Source organism: Stylophora pistillata, chromosome 2, assembly GCF_964205215.1.
Source record: "Stylophora pistillata chromosome 2, jaStyPist1.2, whole genome shotgun sequence".
In the NCBI taxonomy this organism is placed as follows: Eukaryota; Metazoa; Cnidaria; class Anthozoa; order Scleractinia; family Pocilloporidae; genus Stylophora; species Stylophora pistillata.
The window spans coordinates 56954488-56971257 of record NC_142520.1 but is presented as its reverse complement, the minus strand read 5'-3'; the positions used below and the strand labels follow the sequence as shown (position 1 = coordinate 56971257).

The following is a 16770-nucleotide window of genomic DNA, read 5'->3' as shown; positions in this document are numbered from 1 at the left end:
ACAACAAGGATCCGCGAGTGTATTAGATCGGATTTCACGTTAGCGAGAACGACGATTTTTCAAGTCACCAATACAATCGCCATCCCCAGTTAGGTTTGCTCTGCTTTTTTGTACTCTGCATTCAGACGTTTTTCTAGAACATGTAAACGTGCATTGAAATCATTGTGCGAGAAAGAACCTGTGAAAATGATTGGATGTCTTTCGAGAAAAACGGCGATCATAATTTGTCCTAGTACCGGTTCTCGCCATAGTCAGGAGTGCCCATGACAAAATGATCGATGTTGGCGGCGGCATCTTCCGTCGCACGCCGTTTCGCTGGGGACAAAGCCTCATTGAAATCAATACGAGTAGTTTTGCAGACATATATTCCTATTGTTAAACGCCTATGAAAATTGTATTTTTGTGGAAGAAAAGTTCCTTTCACCAAATAAAGTTTATTCAAAAGGGCGAGGCTTCTGCATGAAAATGAGGCCAGAGCGCGCAGCCGCCGTAAGCAACTTTCTGTATTTGTTGTTTATGTGTGTCGTTTCAGAGAAGGCCGTAGCTGAGAGAAACGAAGGCGACAGGCAAAATCTGGTTCCATCTTGGTGTGAAAGATAGCAGCTACCGGCCGTTACTCTCAGTCGTATATTTTAGGGTTTTTGGAAGATGGCAAGCCAAGATGGGAAGTTGCCAACGTCGGATAGAGTACTCAAAAGTTAGCTTCCAGAAAATCGCTGATCTTGCCAACGTTGCTTCGATAGCCGCCATTTTGCGCGGTATTGCCTTGGTAGTAGATGTTTTTAAATACTTCTTGTTTCTTATTACAGCAGTTCCAATGCCGCCGATCGAACTCCTTGCGGTCAGCGATGTTTTCGATTCGAATGGAAAACCCAAAGCCGATGTGTTAAAGAGTCATTTCTTAAAAGAGGGTAGAGTTGAAGAAGAGGTAGCTCTCAAAATCATACAGGATACCACGGAAATTTTACAAAGAGAACCTACGATGCTGGATGTCGAAGCACCAATAACAGGTAGGCAATTTAGCCGTTTTTATTCTGCTGGTATATGCTCAAAGATCTGGAACAGGTCGCACGCGTAGATGTGCGTTCGAGAAGTAACCATCGCTGTTGTTTTATTTGTCTTTCCATCCTCAATAGTTTGTGGTGATATTCACGGTCAGTTCTATGATTTAATCAAATTATTCGAAGTCGGAGGATCACCAAGTACGACAAGGTACTTATTTCTTGGAGATTATGTGGACAGAGGATATTTTTCAATCGAGGTAAGAGTATTAATTTCTAAAACTGTTACGGTATCGGCTTGATGTTTAAACGCTTGTGTACACTTTCCCTCGTTGTTCGTATCAAAACACAAGCTTATCATGCATTAGACCAGGCCTGCCTCCGTTTTACCGCGTTGTGAATATAAAACGCTATCAACCTGTATTTAATATCATTTTGTCGTTGTTTCTTTCTTAGTGTGTTTTATACCTGTGGGCGTTAAAACTCCTTTACCCTAATACTCTCTTCATGCTCCGTGGAAATCACGAATGTCGTCACTTAACAGAATACTTCACCTTCAAGACAGAGTGTAAGTGTTATTGTTCAGATCTAGAGAAGCTTAAAATTCCCTTTTCATAACTTCTTATGGCACGAACAGCAAACCAACCGAGGCTTGCGATCGATCAAAACGACGACGCCTTCCAAACCCCGCACAAGAGCAATTATTTTATCGAACAATTAATCTTCGTTCCAAGGATAAAGCTTTCTTTGTAGAAATTTCAAGTATCATTTGTTCACAAATTTACGCCGCCTGGAACTGCTCTGTTTTATATTTATTCTTGGTCAGGTCGCTGTAAAACTTTAAACCTTCCTTGAGATTTTTTGCTTTACATAGACCCGTTGGATTTTCATGAATAAATCATAAAGTTGCGCTTTTAAAATTTACATCTTTATTGATGCCAGCGACGGTTAAGTGCGAAGTTACATTGAAAAGATCCTCTTTTTTTCGCAATTTTAGATTTCAAACTAAGGGCGAGGAATTTCGGTTTACCGGTTTGTTATTGTTTTCTTGCTGTCACGAAATATTTGAGATTTTTCAACGGAAGAGCTTCCTTTTTGTTCCTTTTTGCTTACCTTGTATTGTAGCTTTTAGACTCTTCCATTATTCTTTTTTTCTCTTAAAAAATCTGGCCTTGCAAGAACTTGCTGTAGGGAGTTTTGCAGTGTATGAATATTATTTAATCAGACGAGATAGTGAATTTTGCTGTTGAGTTATAAACAGGTGTAAAATTGAAATATCTATCAAGTATCTAGCTTGTGACAGCTTGAAGTATCATGACAACAATTCTGCTAACAGCAGTAGTTTCTCTGCGGAGGTGAACCTGATGAAATTGGGGTTAAATTCATATAATCACAATGGGAGTAATTAATTCAGTAGTCTTGATAGGGTTCCTCCCGAGAGAATGCTTTAATAATATTAATAATAAGAATTCTTTATTACAGGATAGCCCTTCAGTACATAAGTGCTGTTATCATAGGGATCCTGTATAGATAAATATAAGAATTAAAACTTTAAAATGTGATGAAGTGACTTGTAGCTTATGCTAATATAGCTTAAGTCACCTACATCAACTACACCTTAGAAGATATTCATTTTGAGAGTTCCTTTATAAAAACTTACTGCTTATCTGCCTAGATAAAAAGATGAAGCTCCTAACTAATAGACACCTCATTCTACATTCTATTTGGTTCATGAATACTTAAACAAGTTTGGCCTCTGTATATCCATTTAGAAAATTTCACCCCCAATTTTTGACTATTATTTTTCTGGCATTCTATTTTCAAATTGTTTTAAACTTGGAAGCATATTTTCCTCTCACAGGCAAGATCAAATACACAGAAGAAGTGTATAATGCTTGCATGCAGTCATTTGATTGTCTCCCTTTGGCTGCTCTGATGAACAGACAGTTTCTCTGTGTGCATGGTGGATTGTCCCCAGAGATCTACACCCTAGATGACATAAGAAAGGTAAAGGCATTGCTAGATTTAATCATTTCACTTCCAAGATCTCCTTAGTCACTCTCCTTAGCGTCTGCCATACAATCCTTATGGTGTTAGTTCAGAGAATTTGGTATTGGATCAAATAATAATCCCCTAATATTGATATTGTTTATTTTGTCATTGCTTGTTTGCATGATATTGTATAATGAAATTCTGTCGCAGTTGGTCATGGGAGTTCAGTGTTTAACACACTAAACTTTTAAGTTCTGCTGGAAGCTAGTCCTTGGTATCCCGAGTTTGATGTAGCAATATTGTTTTGTTTTGAATCTAGAGTCGTTCAAGTGTTACCATAATTTCCGGCCATTTACCCACGGGTAATCTGTTGATTTTCCCTTAAACATGTGCCACTGCGGGTAACAGAGAGGTGCAGGTTATGTGACAATTTTGAAATCTACTGGCAGTTAAATTGGAGAAAATTCTCACCTACCTGCGTTTCCACCTCTCAGATGAATTTTATTCTATTAAGAGTGCCACAAAGCGGCACGTTAACATGATGCCGAATTGAGTTTATTTCACACAGAATTAGTTACGCGACGAACAGATTTTTATTGGTATGCATGTAAACAAAACCTTGATGGTGACATAAATAATTCAAGGATAACCAGCGCATCAGTAACAAATTTCCAGTTAACACTAGCTTGAGCTGAAGAGAATGTTCTCGTTTTAGCAACTTGTTAAGGCCCAGTAGAACCGGAGATATCAATTTTTTTTGAGAAATCAACAAATCAACATGGCGCCTGCACAAAACATGGCCACGAATTCGCATTTTGTCAAGAATGAAATGTGAATTCTAGAGCCTTTTTGCACAAATTCCCTTTGCTTTAAAGGTGCGGGTTATCCACCATTGTGGGTAATCTGTTGACTTTTTTTTTTGCCGCCTGCAATAACAGTCGGTGCGGTTAAATGGCCGGAAATTACAGTACTTGAACATCAGGCAAATTTTTTGTGTCACAAGCACCAGAGAAATGCATTGAAAGTGATGTGTTGATTGTAGATTGATCGATTCACTGAGCCCCCAGCCTTTGGTCCAATGTGTGACCTTCTTTGGTCAGATCCTTTGGAGGATTATGGCAATGAGAAAAACAGCGAGCATTTCAGTCATAACACCGTCAGAGGGTGTTCATATTTCTACAGGTAATCATTTTGTACTTCTTCTCTGGTAGATGGAATGAAGATCCTTGGGATAAAAGAGCTTATAGTTTTTTTTTTACAGTGGACCTCCACTTTCACTGGTGTCCATCAGTGTTGTGTGATTCACAGTAACTAAAAATTCAGTTCGAGAAGATTAAACTGTAGCTTCATACTTCATTTATTAGCAATACAACCACACCTGGAAAATGATTCCATTTGAAATGAATGTAACCAAAGCACAATAGCTCTAGGGCCTGGCCTGAATAGTTCATAGCATGGCAATCGGGTATTTGACCTGTCACCAAGAATTTGATATCAGAATAGATACTTTTGAAATCAAGATTTTGTTTGAGAACAGAATTGTTCTTGATTCCTTCTGAGCTAGTCATGGAAAAGACATGGAACATTGCTTTTGTTTCTTTTTCTCTTGAACTCTGCATTGTAAACATCTCGTTGTTGTGTAAATACTTTGTTTATAGTTACCAAGCAACTTGTGATTTCCTCCAAAAGAACAATTTGCTTTCGATAATCAGAGCACATGAAGCACAGGATGCTGGGTAAGCAACACGAGTCATCTTGCTCCTGAATTTTATCACTGTAATTTTTAGCATTATTTATCATTCCAGATGGTAATTTTCTTTAAACTAAGGACTAGACACAAGAATCATTCAATGTTTCAAATTACTTATCAAACATTTTGGAATATCCAGGTATCGAATGTACAGGAAAAGTCAAGAAACTGGGTTTCCATCTCTCATCACCATTTTTTCAGCTCCTAATTACCTGGATGTCTACAATAACAAAGGTTTGTGAGACAATAACCAGTGTAGATATACATATATCTTATTAAAGAAGCGCGAGGGCCGTACTGGGAGAATATTGGCCCGAGGTCTTGACAGTACGGACCGAGCGCAGCTCGGTCCGTACAAAAAAGACCGAGGGCCGATATTCTTCCAGTACGGTCCCGAGCAAGCTTGGTTGATAAGAGATTTATTATACGACTGAAGTTCAAACTGAAGTGACACAAGTGCGGTATCATTCGGGACCATTGGGGACAGTGCCTGGTCCAATACTTGGAGAATATTGGACCGGCAATAGAGCATTTTGATTGGTTGATTTTAGTTATTGGCCCTCTGACTGCCCGAGTCGTGTAATAATTCAAGTTTATGAGACTGTTTGGCATAGTCTTGTATGAATCTGACTCCATCAACTTGTTTTCACTTTCAGCTGCTGTTCTGAAATACGAAAACAATGTGATGAATATTCGACAGTTCAACTGTTCTCCGCATCCGTACTGGCTTCCAAATTTTATGGATGTTTTTACGTGGTCTTTGCCATTTGTTGGTGAGAAAGGTGAGCCTTAAATTGCAGAAATTTTGTTAGCTGTTGATGATGCATTGCCATTACTTGCACATTCCTTCTCTTCACTCTGGGAGAAAGGGATATCGGTGGACTGTCGAGGAACTTGAGGAAATGCTTGTGGGTAACTTGCTGTGGAGTAGCATCCAATTAGGGTGGTAGATATACCCTTCTTGGGTTTTCACTAAGTGCTAGCTGCCACAAAAATGTGCTGGGTGATAAAGCAGTTATTGTAGGCTGGATTTTTTGTTACAAGGCTATGCACTTGCAGTCGTTCAATATCAAACACTACTGTTTAAATAAAAAAGATTGAAATAAATGTTTGACTAATCAGAGTATTAGCAACACCACCACTCCTACAATAGACAGCTTGGGTACAAATGTTTTTGAGATGCAGATGGCAGCTGGTGGGTAAAAATTTTCATTCCTGATGCTCACTAAACCTTTTTGGTGGCAAAGTTTGGCTTCAAATACTAAAGTGATGATCTCACTGTCAGCACATTGGTGTCAAAGTGTGCCAGAATTAATTTTATTCTTCTTCTGGTTACCATCTGCGTCTCAAAGTTGTCTCTGCTTAAGTTCTCTTTAAATTGAACTAAAATGTTTTGAGCTCTTGTTCATTGTGACTTGTTTCCTTTTTTTGCATGCTCCATTTCATAAACAGGAAGCTTGTGAGCCTTGTATTCAAAACTTTGTAACAGACTCCTCACCTGAATTTTTAGTCAGCAGTCCAATTTCTTAGCCACAACCGTGCATTAAACCATTTTAGGCTATAAGAAATGGGATAAGCTCTGGAAGTTTGAGTCAGTAGTTCCCTAAGAGTATACAAAGCCTTACATTCTGTATCTTACCTCTGCTTGCTTTGTTTTCAGTCACTGAAATGCTAGTGAATATCCTCAATATTTGCACTGATGAAGAACTTGAAGGGGAGGAAGATGAAGAACAAAGTGAAGCAATCAAGAGAAAAGAAGTTATTCGCAGCAAAATACGAGCCATTGGTAAAATGGCAAGAGTCTTCACTGTGCTCAGGTACAGCGTGAGAAAATTTTTCTTGAGTATAACAGTTGCGTTACTTCTCCACCAAATGTTCTCTACAACATCTGAATGTAAACTATGGGAGAACTAATTTGATGTACACTTGGATTTTTGTGATTGCTGAATATTATTTTTTTGGCTTGGTTTAGTGTTTAGAACACTCTCTCTAAAGAACCATTTTGTGGTTTATGTCTCGTGAAAAAATTGGCATAAATTTTTTTTTGAGTCAGTTGTTTACAATGTGTAATGGGCACTGGTAAACTCTTTACACCCTGATCTCAGAATGCATATTCTCCATACTATATACATTTCTCAAGGTGCTGACAAGGAGAATTTGCTTAGTGATCAAGACTTTCTGTAGTTGTTGATCATTTTCCATTATTCTCCTGACCTTAATATGTGATTCAGGGGTGATATTGTAAGGAGAAATTAGATGCTGGTTATTCTTACACTGATCATTTCCTCTATTCTCCTGACCTTAATATGTGATTCAGGGGTGATATTGTAAGGAGAAATTATAAGCTGGTCACTCTTAGGGTTAAAGTGTTAATGGTCAAAATGGATTGGGTAACTTGTTGTATTCCATCCAAGAGATCTGGGGTTAGTGACTTTGTCCAGCAGAAGCCAAGAATTGAAGCATTAGGTATTAAAGAGCCTTTGAGCTTCAAGTCTTTCACGTAATAAGGTAGCCATGTGCTTTGTAGCGATGCTCTTCTTTGTATGGTGTAGCTCTTCATGTTGATCAGCCATGTTTGTTTTTAGGGAGGAGAGTGAGAGTGTGGTACAACTGAAAGGCCTTACTCCTTCGGGACACTTGCCTGTTGGACTTCTGTCTGGTGGCAAACAAGGGCTAGAGAGTGGTAAGTTCTGTTGAATTTCTTTTGCAGATTTGCAGGGCTGTGGGGTAACAGAGCCTGAGTGCCTCAGGTGACCAAGTTTTTTGATTAGGGGACTTGTTTAACTTCATTTTTAAGAAGGCTTTTTGGAGGTGGGCACCCCAGATTTCTTAACTAAGAACCATTGGGCACCCTGCAATTTTCCCAGAGCACAACCTTGATTTGGTTAAAATTCTTATTTTAAGGTGTGCTGAACCTGACAAACTTAGAGTCATGAAGTACATACATTTTTGTAGCTTTGACAGTTTTGTTTTAAGATTCATATGTGCTCTGTCAAACTGGACTGAGCGATAATTTCTTTTAATCTTTTCTTTAGCTTTACAAGGGCAAGTTTTCAGCCCCAATCACAAAATCAGTGGCTTTGCCGAAGCAAAGGGACTTGACCAGGTGAACGAAAGAATGCCACCACGGAAGGACTTACCAGTACAACCAGGGACAAAGTGATCCTACAGACAGACAAAGCGTTCCCGAACCTTAGTGACTCATCATCAACCATTAGTATTGTAGTATAATATTATTATTATTACCTTTGTGAATATCTGTATAAAATAGTAAAATCTGCTTTACTAAAAGCTCACTACTAAACAACTGATGGATGTAATATTTAAATAAAATTTGTGTTGTAATAATGACTAGGTCAGCACTTCCCTTTCTTGGCTGGCACTCTCTGATAGGTTGTCCAGCTTAAAACTGACAGAGGTATGGAGCTCTGTTCAGTGATATTCCTGTCTTTGCGAATGGTCCAGTCTCTAGCGTGTGATCATCACTGCTCCAATCATTTATAGAAATCCTTAGGTCTTAATTTGCTGGTAGATAATTATACAGTGTATAGATTATAATCTATTGTAGGTAGGATGTAGAGATGATCTTTTTGTTCAATTTTGTTTTTCATTTTATTTGAAGGTGGCTGTATTTTTGCTTTCTAAGCCAAGAGACTGTAATACTGGTTCTCCTCCCAGAGTTCTGTACAAAAACTGTAACTGTTTCATGCTGTAAGAATTTGGTGGTAAATCGTATAACATCCCCTTGTTGGTTATAAAATAAGTATGTCATTTTAGTGCTCTAGGATGTAAAATTTATTGAGAAATTGTGGGTTTTGATTGAATTTTTTTTTGTATTTATAAGCTTGAAATTTGTCATCTGGAAAGGGGAGCTTTCTTATTACTAGTTTTTTAATCTTTACAAGGCAATATCCTCATGGCAGTTAGATGGAAAAGAAATGTTGCATTTGGAGTTACACACAATATAGTGGTGAGAATTAATCAAAGGTTGATAAATGCCTGAGTGATCTTGTACAGTGTCTCCTCCCCCCCCTCCCCCCCCCCATCTATCAGGGGTGAATTTTAATGTTGATCTCATAAGCCAGGTACCTCCATTGACCCTTTAACTTCCAACGTATGATTGTTATTTCTCCCCTTGAGCTGCTACAAATTTCCTTGTAATTAGTTAGGAGAATTTGGAGTCAGACCAAGATAACAACCTCTACATGATAAGTTTGAGTATTCTTGTAGATTATTTGCCAGATGTGTGGATGTTTTGGGGAGAAGCTGCATGTTGATCTCATCTGAGAGTTAAGGGGTCAAGTGAATTTTTGAGACTCTTATTTATGGAAAATGCTCCAACAGTTTCCTACTTTCAGTTTCTTTGATCACATCCATTTAATTGTCAGACTTGTATAGAAATGAAATGACACTTTGTTTCCAGATACAGTCATTAGTGTGTGATTTTGTGGCTAAAACTAAATCGCAATCATGTTACGCAAAGAAATTAAGCTTATAAAACAGTATGGCAACGGCTGCCCACAATTTAGCAAATACAATATTCCACGTCAAGTCTTACTGTGTCTTGTTTTTAATCGTGGAATAGTAAATCTGATTTGTGAATGTCATGCCTGAAGGGAGACTATCTTTGCTTATATATAAATCTGAATAGTTGTAATGGAATTATGTAATGTAGGTGTAGACATTTTATTTATGATTTTAAAGCGAAGTAAAGCTAGAAGTAACTGGTTTGAATTAAATATGCCTATGACGAAGAATATATTGTAATTACAGCAATGATTGTATCTTTCTTTAAGTGGTTGATGTTAGAGGGAGATTTTTTTTTACGATCGTATCACCAACGAACCGTCGTGGACATAGACATAGAGCTGAACAGAAAAAAAAAAGTAAGAGAAACTAGATTGAAAAATTCGCAAGTGAAAGAAATTCATTGAGTATAATTACCATTTGTTTATTTACCACTCGTCATCTAAGCTGGCAATCGACAGTGAACTTCGCGATCGACTCACTTCGTCAATAGAGCCTTCGATACTTCTTCCCTCACAGGGCCTGACTAAAGGGTATTTGCGGGATTCCGAGAAGTGGACGGGGGGGGGGGGGTAGGTAGGATGCATGCCAGCATCGCAGGAATTCGAGTGCAGACAGTGACTGGTTTGTAGTGCAAATGTGACGAGTACAGACTACGAGCTGTCTCTCCTTTTCGAAGTCAAGTGATCTTTTCACCCACCCAACACCACCAAGAGAAGCCGATCACGACTTCAAATTAAATTTATTTTCTTCCAAATAATTGTTGCATCTAGACTCGCTCTAAGATTATCTGTTACACTGAAGAATCTAAAGTAAACACGTAAATGGATAGCGGTAAAATAATGAATGCCCTAGAGTATGGGACCTTCCATGATATTGAACACAACGTCTAAGAATTTCCCAAAAGGAAATCTTTAGAGAGGTGTGAAGAACGTGTGGAGAATATGCATGTAGATGTTAGGATGTAATTCGTTCTCGACAGCATACAGGATTTTGTGAAAGGTCACCTCAAACTAAAATCATATAGTAGTATTCGAGTTTAAGCAACGAGGAGAAAGCATTCCCGCGAAGCCAAAGACAAGACACCAAAATATGAAAACTTCCTTCCACGACTGGCAATAATAAGTAAGCATACTATGAAAGAAGGTTAAGGATGACCCAGTCTAAAACGAATTCCTTTTTACGTTACATACAAAAACTGCCTTAATAGATTTCATCGGCTCTGTGATTGATAAAGAAATCTTCCGTACTATGGCTTAAAATATCAACAGCTTCGCTGGAATTGTCCCGTGCATTAACTTTCTCTGACTATTGCTACTTTCTCTGAAAGTTAAATTTGATTCCATCTTGGAAACAGGTTTACGTTATAAAAAATTGGCATAATTGCATCGCAAAATCCCATAAATGTTTTTCTATACGCGAATCTTACGTTCTTAATTATGGAAAGCAATCGAACTAAGTTCCAAACTACAGCATTTCAATTGAGTGTCGAGAGTAACTTCGCTCTGTGATTGGCCCAGAAATATTGCACGAATCAACCAATCAGTTGCAAAAGCAAAATCGTCGTCCGGGTTTTCCCGCGCTTTAGGTGGTTTGCTTGTTTCTACTTTGAGTTCTCATCGAGTCTTAAGGCGTTTTCTTTCTTCTTGATTAGCCGTTGTGTCTGCTCTGGTTTTGGTTTTACGACACTCAATCGATACGCGCCTTAAAAGTTATCACGATTTGCTAATTCGCGTTTTTAACGCACTTCAGAGACAGTTCACGTTCTACTTCGAGTTCTCTTCGTTTCTTAGCAATGTCAACTTCTGTTCGCATCCGCCATTGTGGATGCTTTGTTTTCAGTGTTTTACGACACTCAGTCAAACTAGATCAGAAACCTTTCATCTACAAGTGTCTTCCTAGTCAGATTTTTCCTTCCCAATGTGTTTCTGGCAATTGTCAAGCCTTTACTGAAAAGATAGGCCATTACCCCAGCAAAAACAAAATTCGGGTAAATCAAATCCATAGCGGCGAACACCAACAAGTCAAAAAACATCAATGTCCACTCATTTCCATAGAAAAGAATTGAGTTAAACGATCTGCCATCGTCGTTGTAAAAAATAGCCTTGTCAGGAGGAGGGACTTCTTTCAACTCCATGTTTAAGATCCGTTCAAAAAGGAGCTTGTCCCTTACCAGGTAATCAAGGTCCTTCAGTGAGTGATCGATGAAGGCAGAGAGAAAGCGGTTTAGTGCGTTGTAAGCTTGCAAGCGCTTCTCCACTGCTATAGGAAGGCGACTTGTACGACCATCTTGACCTAAAGGGGAAAAGAAAACAGGTGTTAAAACTATCAGGTTCTGCTGATTCCAATATATATACAAAATCCTCCTTTTCGTCCTGTTTCTCAATTCCCTTTCATTTGAATTCCTATTCCATGGGGTAGCTCCTTCTATCTAAAATTCCCCATCCCTGGGGTAGTCTCTCTCATTTCCCAACCCATGTTAATTCCTAACCCAGGGGTCACTTTTTCGCATTTTCGATCCCGGTTCATTTGAGACTCTATCCCAAGGGTAACCCCTCCAAGCTTTGATCCCCTCTTAATTACTTCCCCATCCCAGGTGTAATTAACCAGACGGTTTGTACTAACCCATAGGAGTATTAGGCACGTTTCTCCTCTGCTGCTGAAGATTTCCCTGACGAAGTGGTCGAATAATTTCTTCATACTGTTCACGGAACTTTGCTGGCACCTCCATTTCAAATGTCTGCCGCTCTGTGTTGGGTTCCAAGCCTCTTTTCCCGCACAAGTCATCTTCTTCTCTCTTCAGCTGTTCGTTCATCTGCAACATGTTAGTGTCTGCACGGCCATGAACTGAGCGGCCATGAATGTAGTAGCCATAGCGAGTATTCTGCAAAGAAAAGATTGTAGCCTTACTGGCTTAGATACAATGGACAGCATTTACAATTACCCTTTTAAGAGTGTAATAAAAATTTTTAATACAAGACTCGGGCAGTCAGAGGGCAAATAACTAAAATCAACCAATCAAAATGCTCTATTGCCGGTCAGTATTCTCTAAGTATTGGACCGGGCACTGTCCCGAATGGTCCCGAATGATACCGCACTTGTGTCCCTTTGAACTTCAGTCGTATAATAAATCTCTTATTAACCAAGCTTGCTCGGGACCGTACTGGAAGAATATCGGCCCTCGGTCTTTTTTGTACAGACCTCGCTGCGCTCGGTCCGTACTGTCAAGACCTCGGGCCGATATTCTCCCAGCACGGCCGTCGCGCTTGGTTAATAAGATATATGAATTTTTTTGAAACAAAGATTCTTAGGACCACTTGGGTGAAAAAAAAATGTATGCAGAAACCATTTTGAACCTAGGTAAGATGAAGCAAATCCTGATTTCTGATCTTTCCACTGATATTTTTCCTTTTCTTTTCCTTTATTTTTTTTAAGCGCTGGTGCATACTTAAATGCCTTTCTCACCTTCAAAAGAGAAAAAACGGATTTGGACCAAACTTTTTACTATACTTTTTTCAAGGAAGTTTACTTATAAGTTTTCATTTCCTGTAATTGACTCGGTTTGTCAGTCCAAACCTGTCGACATTAAGCACATGGGTCTCCATAGCTAATACTTCCTTCATGTTTCTCTAAGACTCCCCAGATCTGATTATCAATTCTCCCCTCTAGCTGCCACACATTTCATTGCAAGTCAGTTATGAGAATTTGGTGTCAAATCAAGACAACTACTACTATCTGATGAGTTTGAGTAACATCATTACTTGTTCACTGGATAATGTACATGGAAATTATAAGGAGAAGTTACCGGTACATGTCAATCTTTTTTGGGGGCTAAAGGGTTAAGAATAGAAAGACATCCTGACAAAATGTTCTTCTTCATTCTACACTAAATTCATTATCCTAGTCATTTAAGTACTAATTGTACAAACCTCTAAGACAAAGATGCTCACGTTACTCATTGAGCACAGGTCAATAAAGTCGCCGAGAGAATCTCCAAAGAATCGCTCATAGATAAATGCAAAAAAGAACCACTGGATTGCCTCTACGGCTAGGAACAACACTGACAAAACAGCAAATCGCAACACTTTGCTGAACTCTCCAACATATTCAGTTGTGTAGTCTGCCGAGAAGTTACTCTGTGGGTCTGTTGTTGCCAGATACTCAAATCCAAAAACTTTTAGAAAAAACAGCACAATGAAAATCTGCAATTCTGGGTTGACTTTGCGAATGGTTTGGATTTCATTCCACTCATTTGCAACGAACAGAGTTCTCCAAATGCTGACAGGGGCATTCATGCCCCCTCCATCACCCCCCTGAGTGGGTTGGTTGACTCTCCCCTGTGGTCGTTCCCAGTCAATAAAAAAAATTTCAAATGAGATCTGTGACCAAAGCATGTGAAGCACATCAATAATTTTGAATACAATGACCACCACCACAACACTGAGAAACAAACCCTCTTGGCTTTGTGTGGGCAGAAGCTGAGAGACTGTCTTTTGTTGTTTAAAAAAAATTAGAAATGACACAGACAAACCAAAGGCCACCCAAAACAGCATGGTGGAAAATGTACTGAAACAAAAAAGGATGAACTTCAAGAGCGATGCAGCATCAATTTCAATGCGACCCTGGCGTCTTCTCCATGATGAAACTTTGACAAAGGCCAAAATGGCAGCTAGAGCCGACAGGCATCCAACAGCTATCTGTTGACAAAAGATAGAAGGAAAATCTTCAGTGGAATGCATACAGGAGGGCTACCATTTTGGTCAAAATAGCATCAATAGGCATAATTTCCATAATGTTCTCTATACACTTCCTAAGGTGCTCACAAAGAGAATTTGTTTTAAAATCAACAGCTTCTTTAGCTGGTGATCATTTCTTTTATTCTCCTGACCTTAATGTTTGATTCAGGGGTGATGTTGTAAGGAGAAATTAGATGACGGTCCCCAAGAGGGTAGCAAAGGGGTATCCTGATCCTGTTTCATGCACAAATTTCAGAGCTTCATTCCTGGAGGGAGAACTTTAATCCTCTCTTCTTGAGTAAAAAATTTGGAAAAAATCTTGAGGTTTTCACAGGTCACATATATCTCAGGAGGTAAATAACACCTCACAATTTCACAAATTATGAACCAAGATCAAATAGCGTAAATCTTTTTAATAAATTAGGGTGGCTCCCATTTTATGATGAAGCTAAAATCAATAAGTGCTCACTTAAGTCCTTAAGCGCCTTCAAGGAAACTGCCCCAGCTACATGTATGACCTTCTTAAATGCAATGCAGATTTACACACACACAGTGGGCGGTACAGTGCCTTAAACCTCGTCTGCCCCAGATATAGTCGTGTATCTGAGGGAGGGAGAACTTTTAGTGTGTCCCCAACCAGGCTCTGGAACTCTCTGCCTATTAACCTTAAGAAAGTAACCTCATCTAGAAAGGCTATTTATAGACACTTTTTAACCAGATACAATGACGTTGATCATTTTAGCATAACTGAAACTACATTTTATTCATGGTTTTATGCCAATCCAACATTTCATAACCTTCCTCTCGCTCGACCTATCCCAGCTGTATTCTTATTGTAATTATAGTTTGAAGATATTCATTGTAAGAATATTTTTATAAGTGTAATAGAGTTTTTACTATTGTTAGTCCTATTCATTCATACACTTATACTTCCTTTCTTTACGACATGTATTTTGTTACTTAACTTTGTTTTACAAATTTGGTTTGAGGGCCACTAGTTACTCAGTTGAAGCACTGTCCCATGTTACCCTCGTTAAATAAAGTTGATTGATTGATTGAAATCATGCTTGCCTTTCTGAAAAATTCACACATCAAATATTAAGTTTGGCGTTAACATGACTGTCAGATATATACCCTTTGCCATCTTTTCCTAGTTGCAGGAATCATATCACATTACAAACCTACCTCAGTATCCTTCTTTATCTTTACAAAATCCATTTCATAAGTGACTGCAAATGACATTTCTTTTCTGCTTTTGGCTGTGTCTTCATCTCTTAAATCCAGTGGTTCATATCTTATTCGCAACATGGGGGGATATATTTCTCCATCAGATGATCGCAGCCTTATGTTCAACTCAATCTTAGAGGCATAGCGAATGAATTGCAGCACTTTGGACCCTAATGGAATCCCGATCTGATTATCAACAACAAAGAACCTCCGTGTCAGCTGCCATTTCGTTCTGTCACTGTTCTCATTGACTTTGTCACTGCCACTTAAATAATTTTCCATGAGTACTGGCACAGGGTAAATCTTGTCTCCAAGGACTATAAACATGTCGTACAGAAACATCGGCACGTCTTTCAGATCATCAACTGCTACTGAACATGACGACTTGTAAGTTGTTGCAAATTTTGATGCCGCTGCCATTTTCGAGGGTCGATCTTTGCAGAACTGTATAGAATCTAAACTGCTTTCATAACCTACAAATGATCCATTGAGTGTGTAAACCACAAGGAGAAATTCAATATCTTCATTTCGTTCAAATGTTTTTGTTATCTCTTTCTTGTCTAGGATATCCGGAGCCTCACCAGCAGTTTTTTTAGAGTAGAAAAGCCAAGGCATATATGTAGGCCAATCAGAGTTATCAGGTCTTGCATTTTGGTCAGAAGTAGCAACAATGTTTCTGTATTCATCGCAAACCACACCACTGTAATCCTGTAAAACGCAAAGGTTTCCCAATAGCTGACACGCTGTAAAATTTGAGCACGTCTTACAAAGAGCTTGAGCAGCGCGTAGACTTCTCTCGTAAAAGGACGATGTTATTGGATTGTCCTCGTCTACATATGTCACTTTGTATAAGTCATCCTTCTCTGTGATCAGATCTGAGTCCTGGAAACACACGCCATCCACAACTGTGAAACCCGAGCCTTGCTCGCCGTTAATGCATTCCTGACGAACTGTTGAATTATTAGCGAACAGAAAGCTAGAGTGGTAGCGTCTACAAGCTTTTTCCTCCGTTCCGCTTAGTGTTGTATCTGATGTACATGTTATGCATTGCCTCCTAGGCAACCTCACTCCGCTCGCATCACGATCTCGAGCAAAAGAGTTTTCAGGGCAATCAAAACAAGTGCCTGTATTCTCATTAAAACCACCGGTCGAGTCGTTTTGACATCTGATGCAAAAACTTCCATCAAGGGAACTTGTTTCGTTTGTAGAGCCACTGCATTTCTCGCATCGAATAATTTCACTTGGACAACCATTGTTTTCGGTAACCTCAAGCTCGTCCACCACAGTCTTGTAACCAATCTTGCAGGTGCAAGATATGAAATCCTGACTTCGTTCCTTATTAGACCCACACTCTTTACAACTTAGCGACGAGTACTGAAAGTAGTAATTTGTCTTACAACTTTGAGGAGTGTCATAGGAAATCTCATAGTTAATACACAGCGATGAAACGCACCATAACGACACAACAAACAATATCTCTGACACGCGCGCCATTTTGATGCACACATCTTGACCTGTACTGCGTGAAACCGCTGAT

At 39.0% G+C, this 16770-nt stretch overlaps 2 protein-coding genes across 2 annotated transcripts; one reads left to right on the top strand and one right to left on the bottom strand.

Annotated features, from left to right (window-relative positions):
• Positions 1-467: 467 nt before the first annotated feature.
• Positions 468-9502, top strand: LOC111337610 (protein phosphatase 3 catalytic subunit alpha). Its single transcript, XM_022943946.2, has 12 exons — positions 468-697; positions 810-1010; positions 1137-1261; positions 1458-1569; positions 2863-3008; positions 4036-4175; positions 4652-4729; positions 4883-4977; positions 5400-5525; positions 6404-6560; positions 7329-7426; positions 7779-9502. Exons 1-12 carry the CDS (start codon positions 649-651, stop codon positions 7904-7906), a joined length of 1455 nt encoding a protein of 484 aa, XP_022799681.1. The 5' UTR covers positions 468-648; the 3' UTR covers positions 7907-9502.
• A 1457-nt stretch (positions 9503-10959) lies between these two features.
• LOC111337626 (meckelin) lies at positions 10960-16757 on the bottom strand. The gene is made up of 4 exons (XM_022943964.2): positions 15192-16757; positions 13200-13967; positions 11896-12154; positions 10960-11565 (listed from the first exon to the last, which is right to left on the bottom strand). Exons 1-4 carry the CDS (start codon positions 16725-16727, stop codon positions 11135-11137), a joined length of 2994 nt encoding a protein of 997 aa, XP_022799699.2. The 5' UTR covers positions 16728-16757; the 3' UTR covers positions 10960-11134.
• Between the last annotated feature and the right edge of the window lie 13 nt (positions 16758-16770).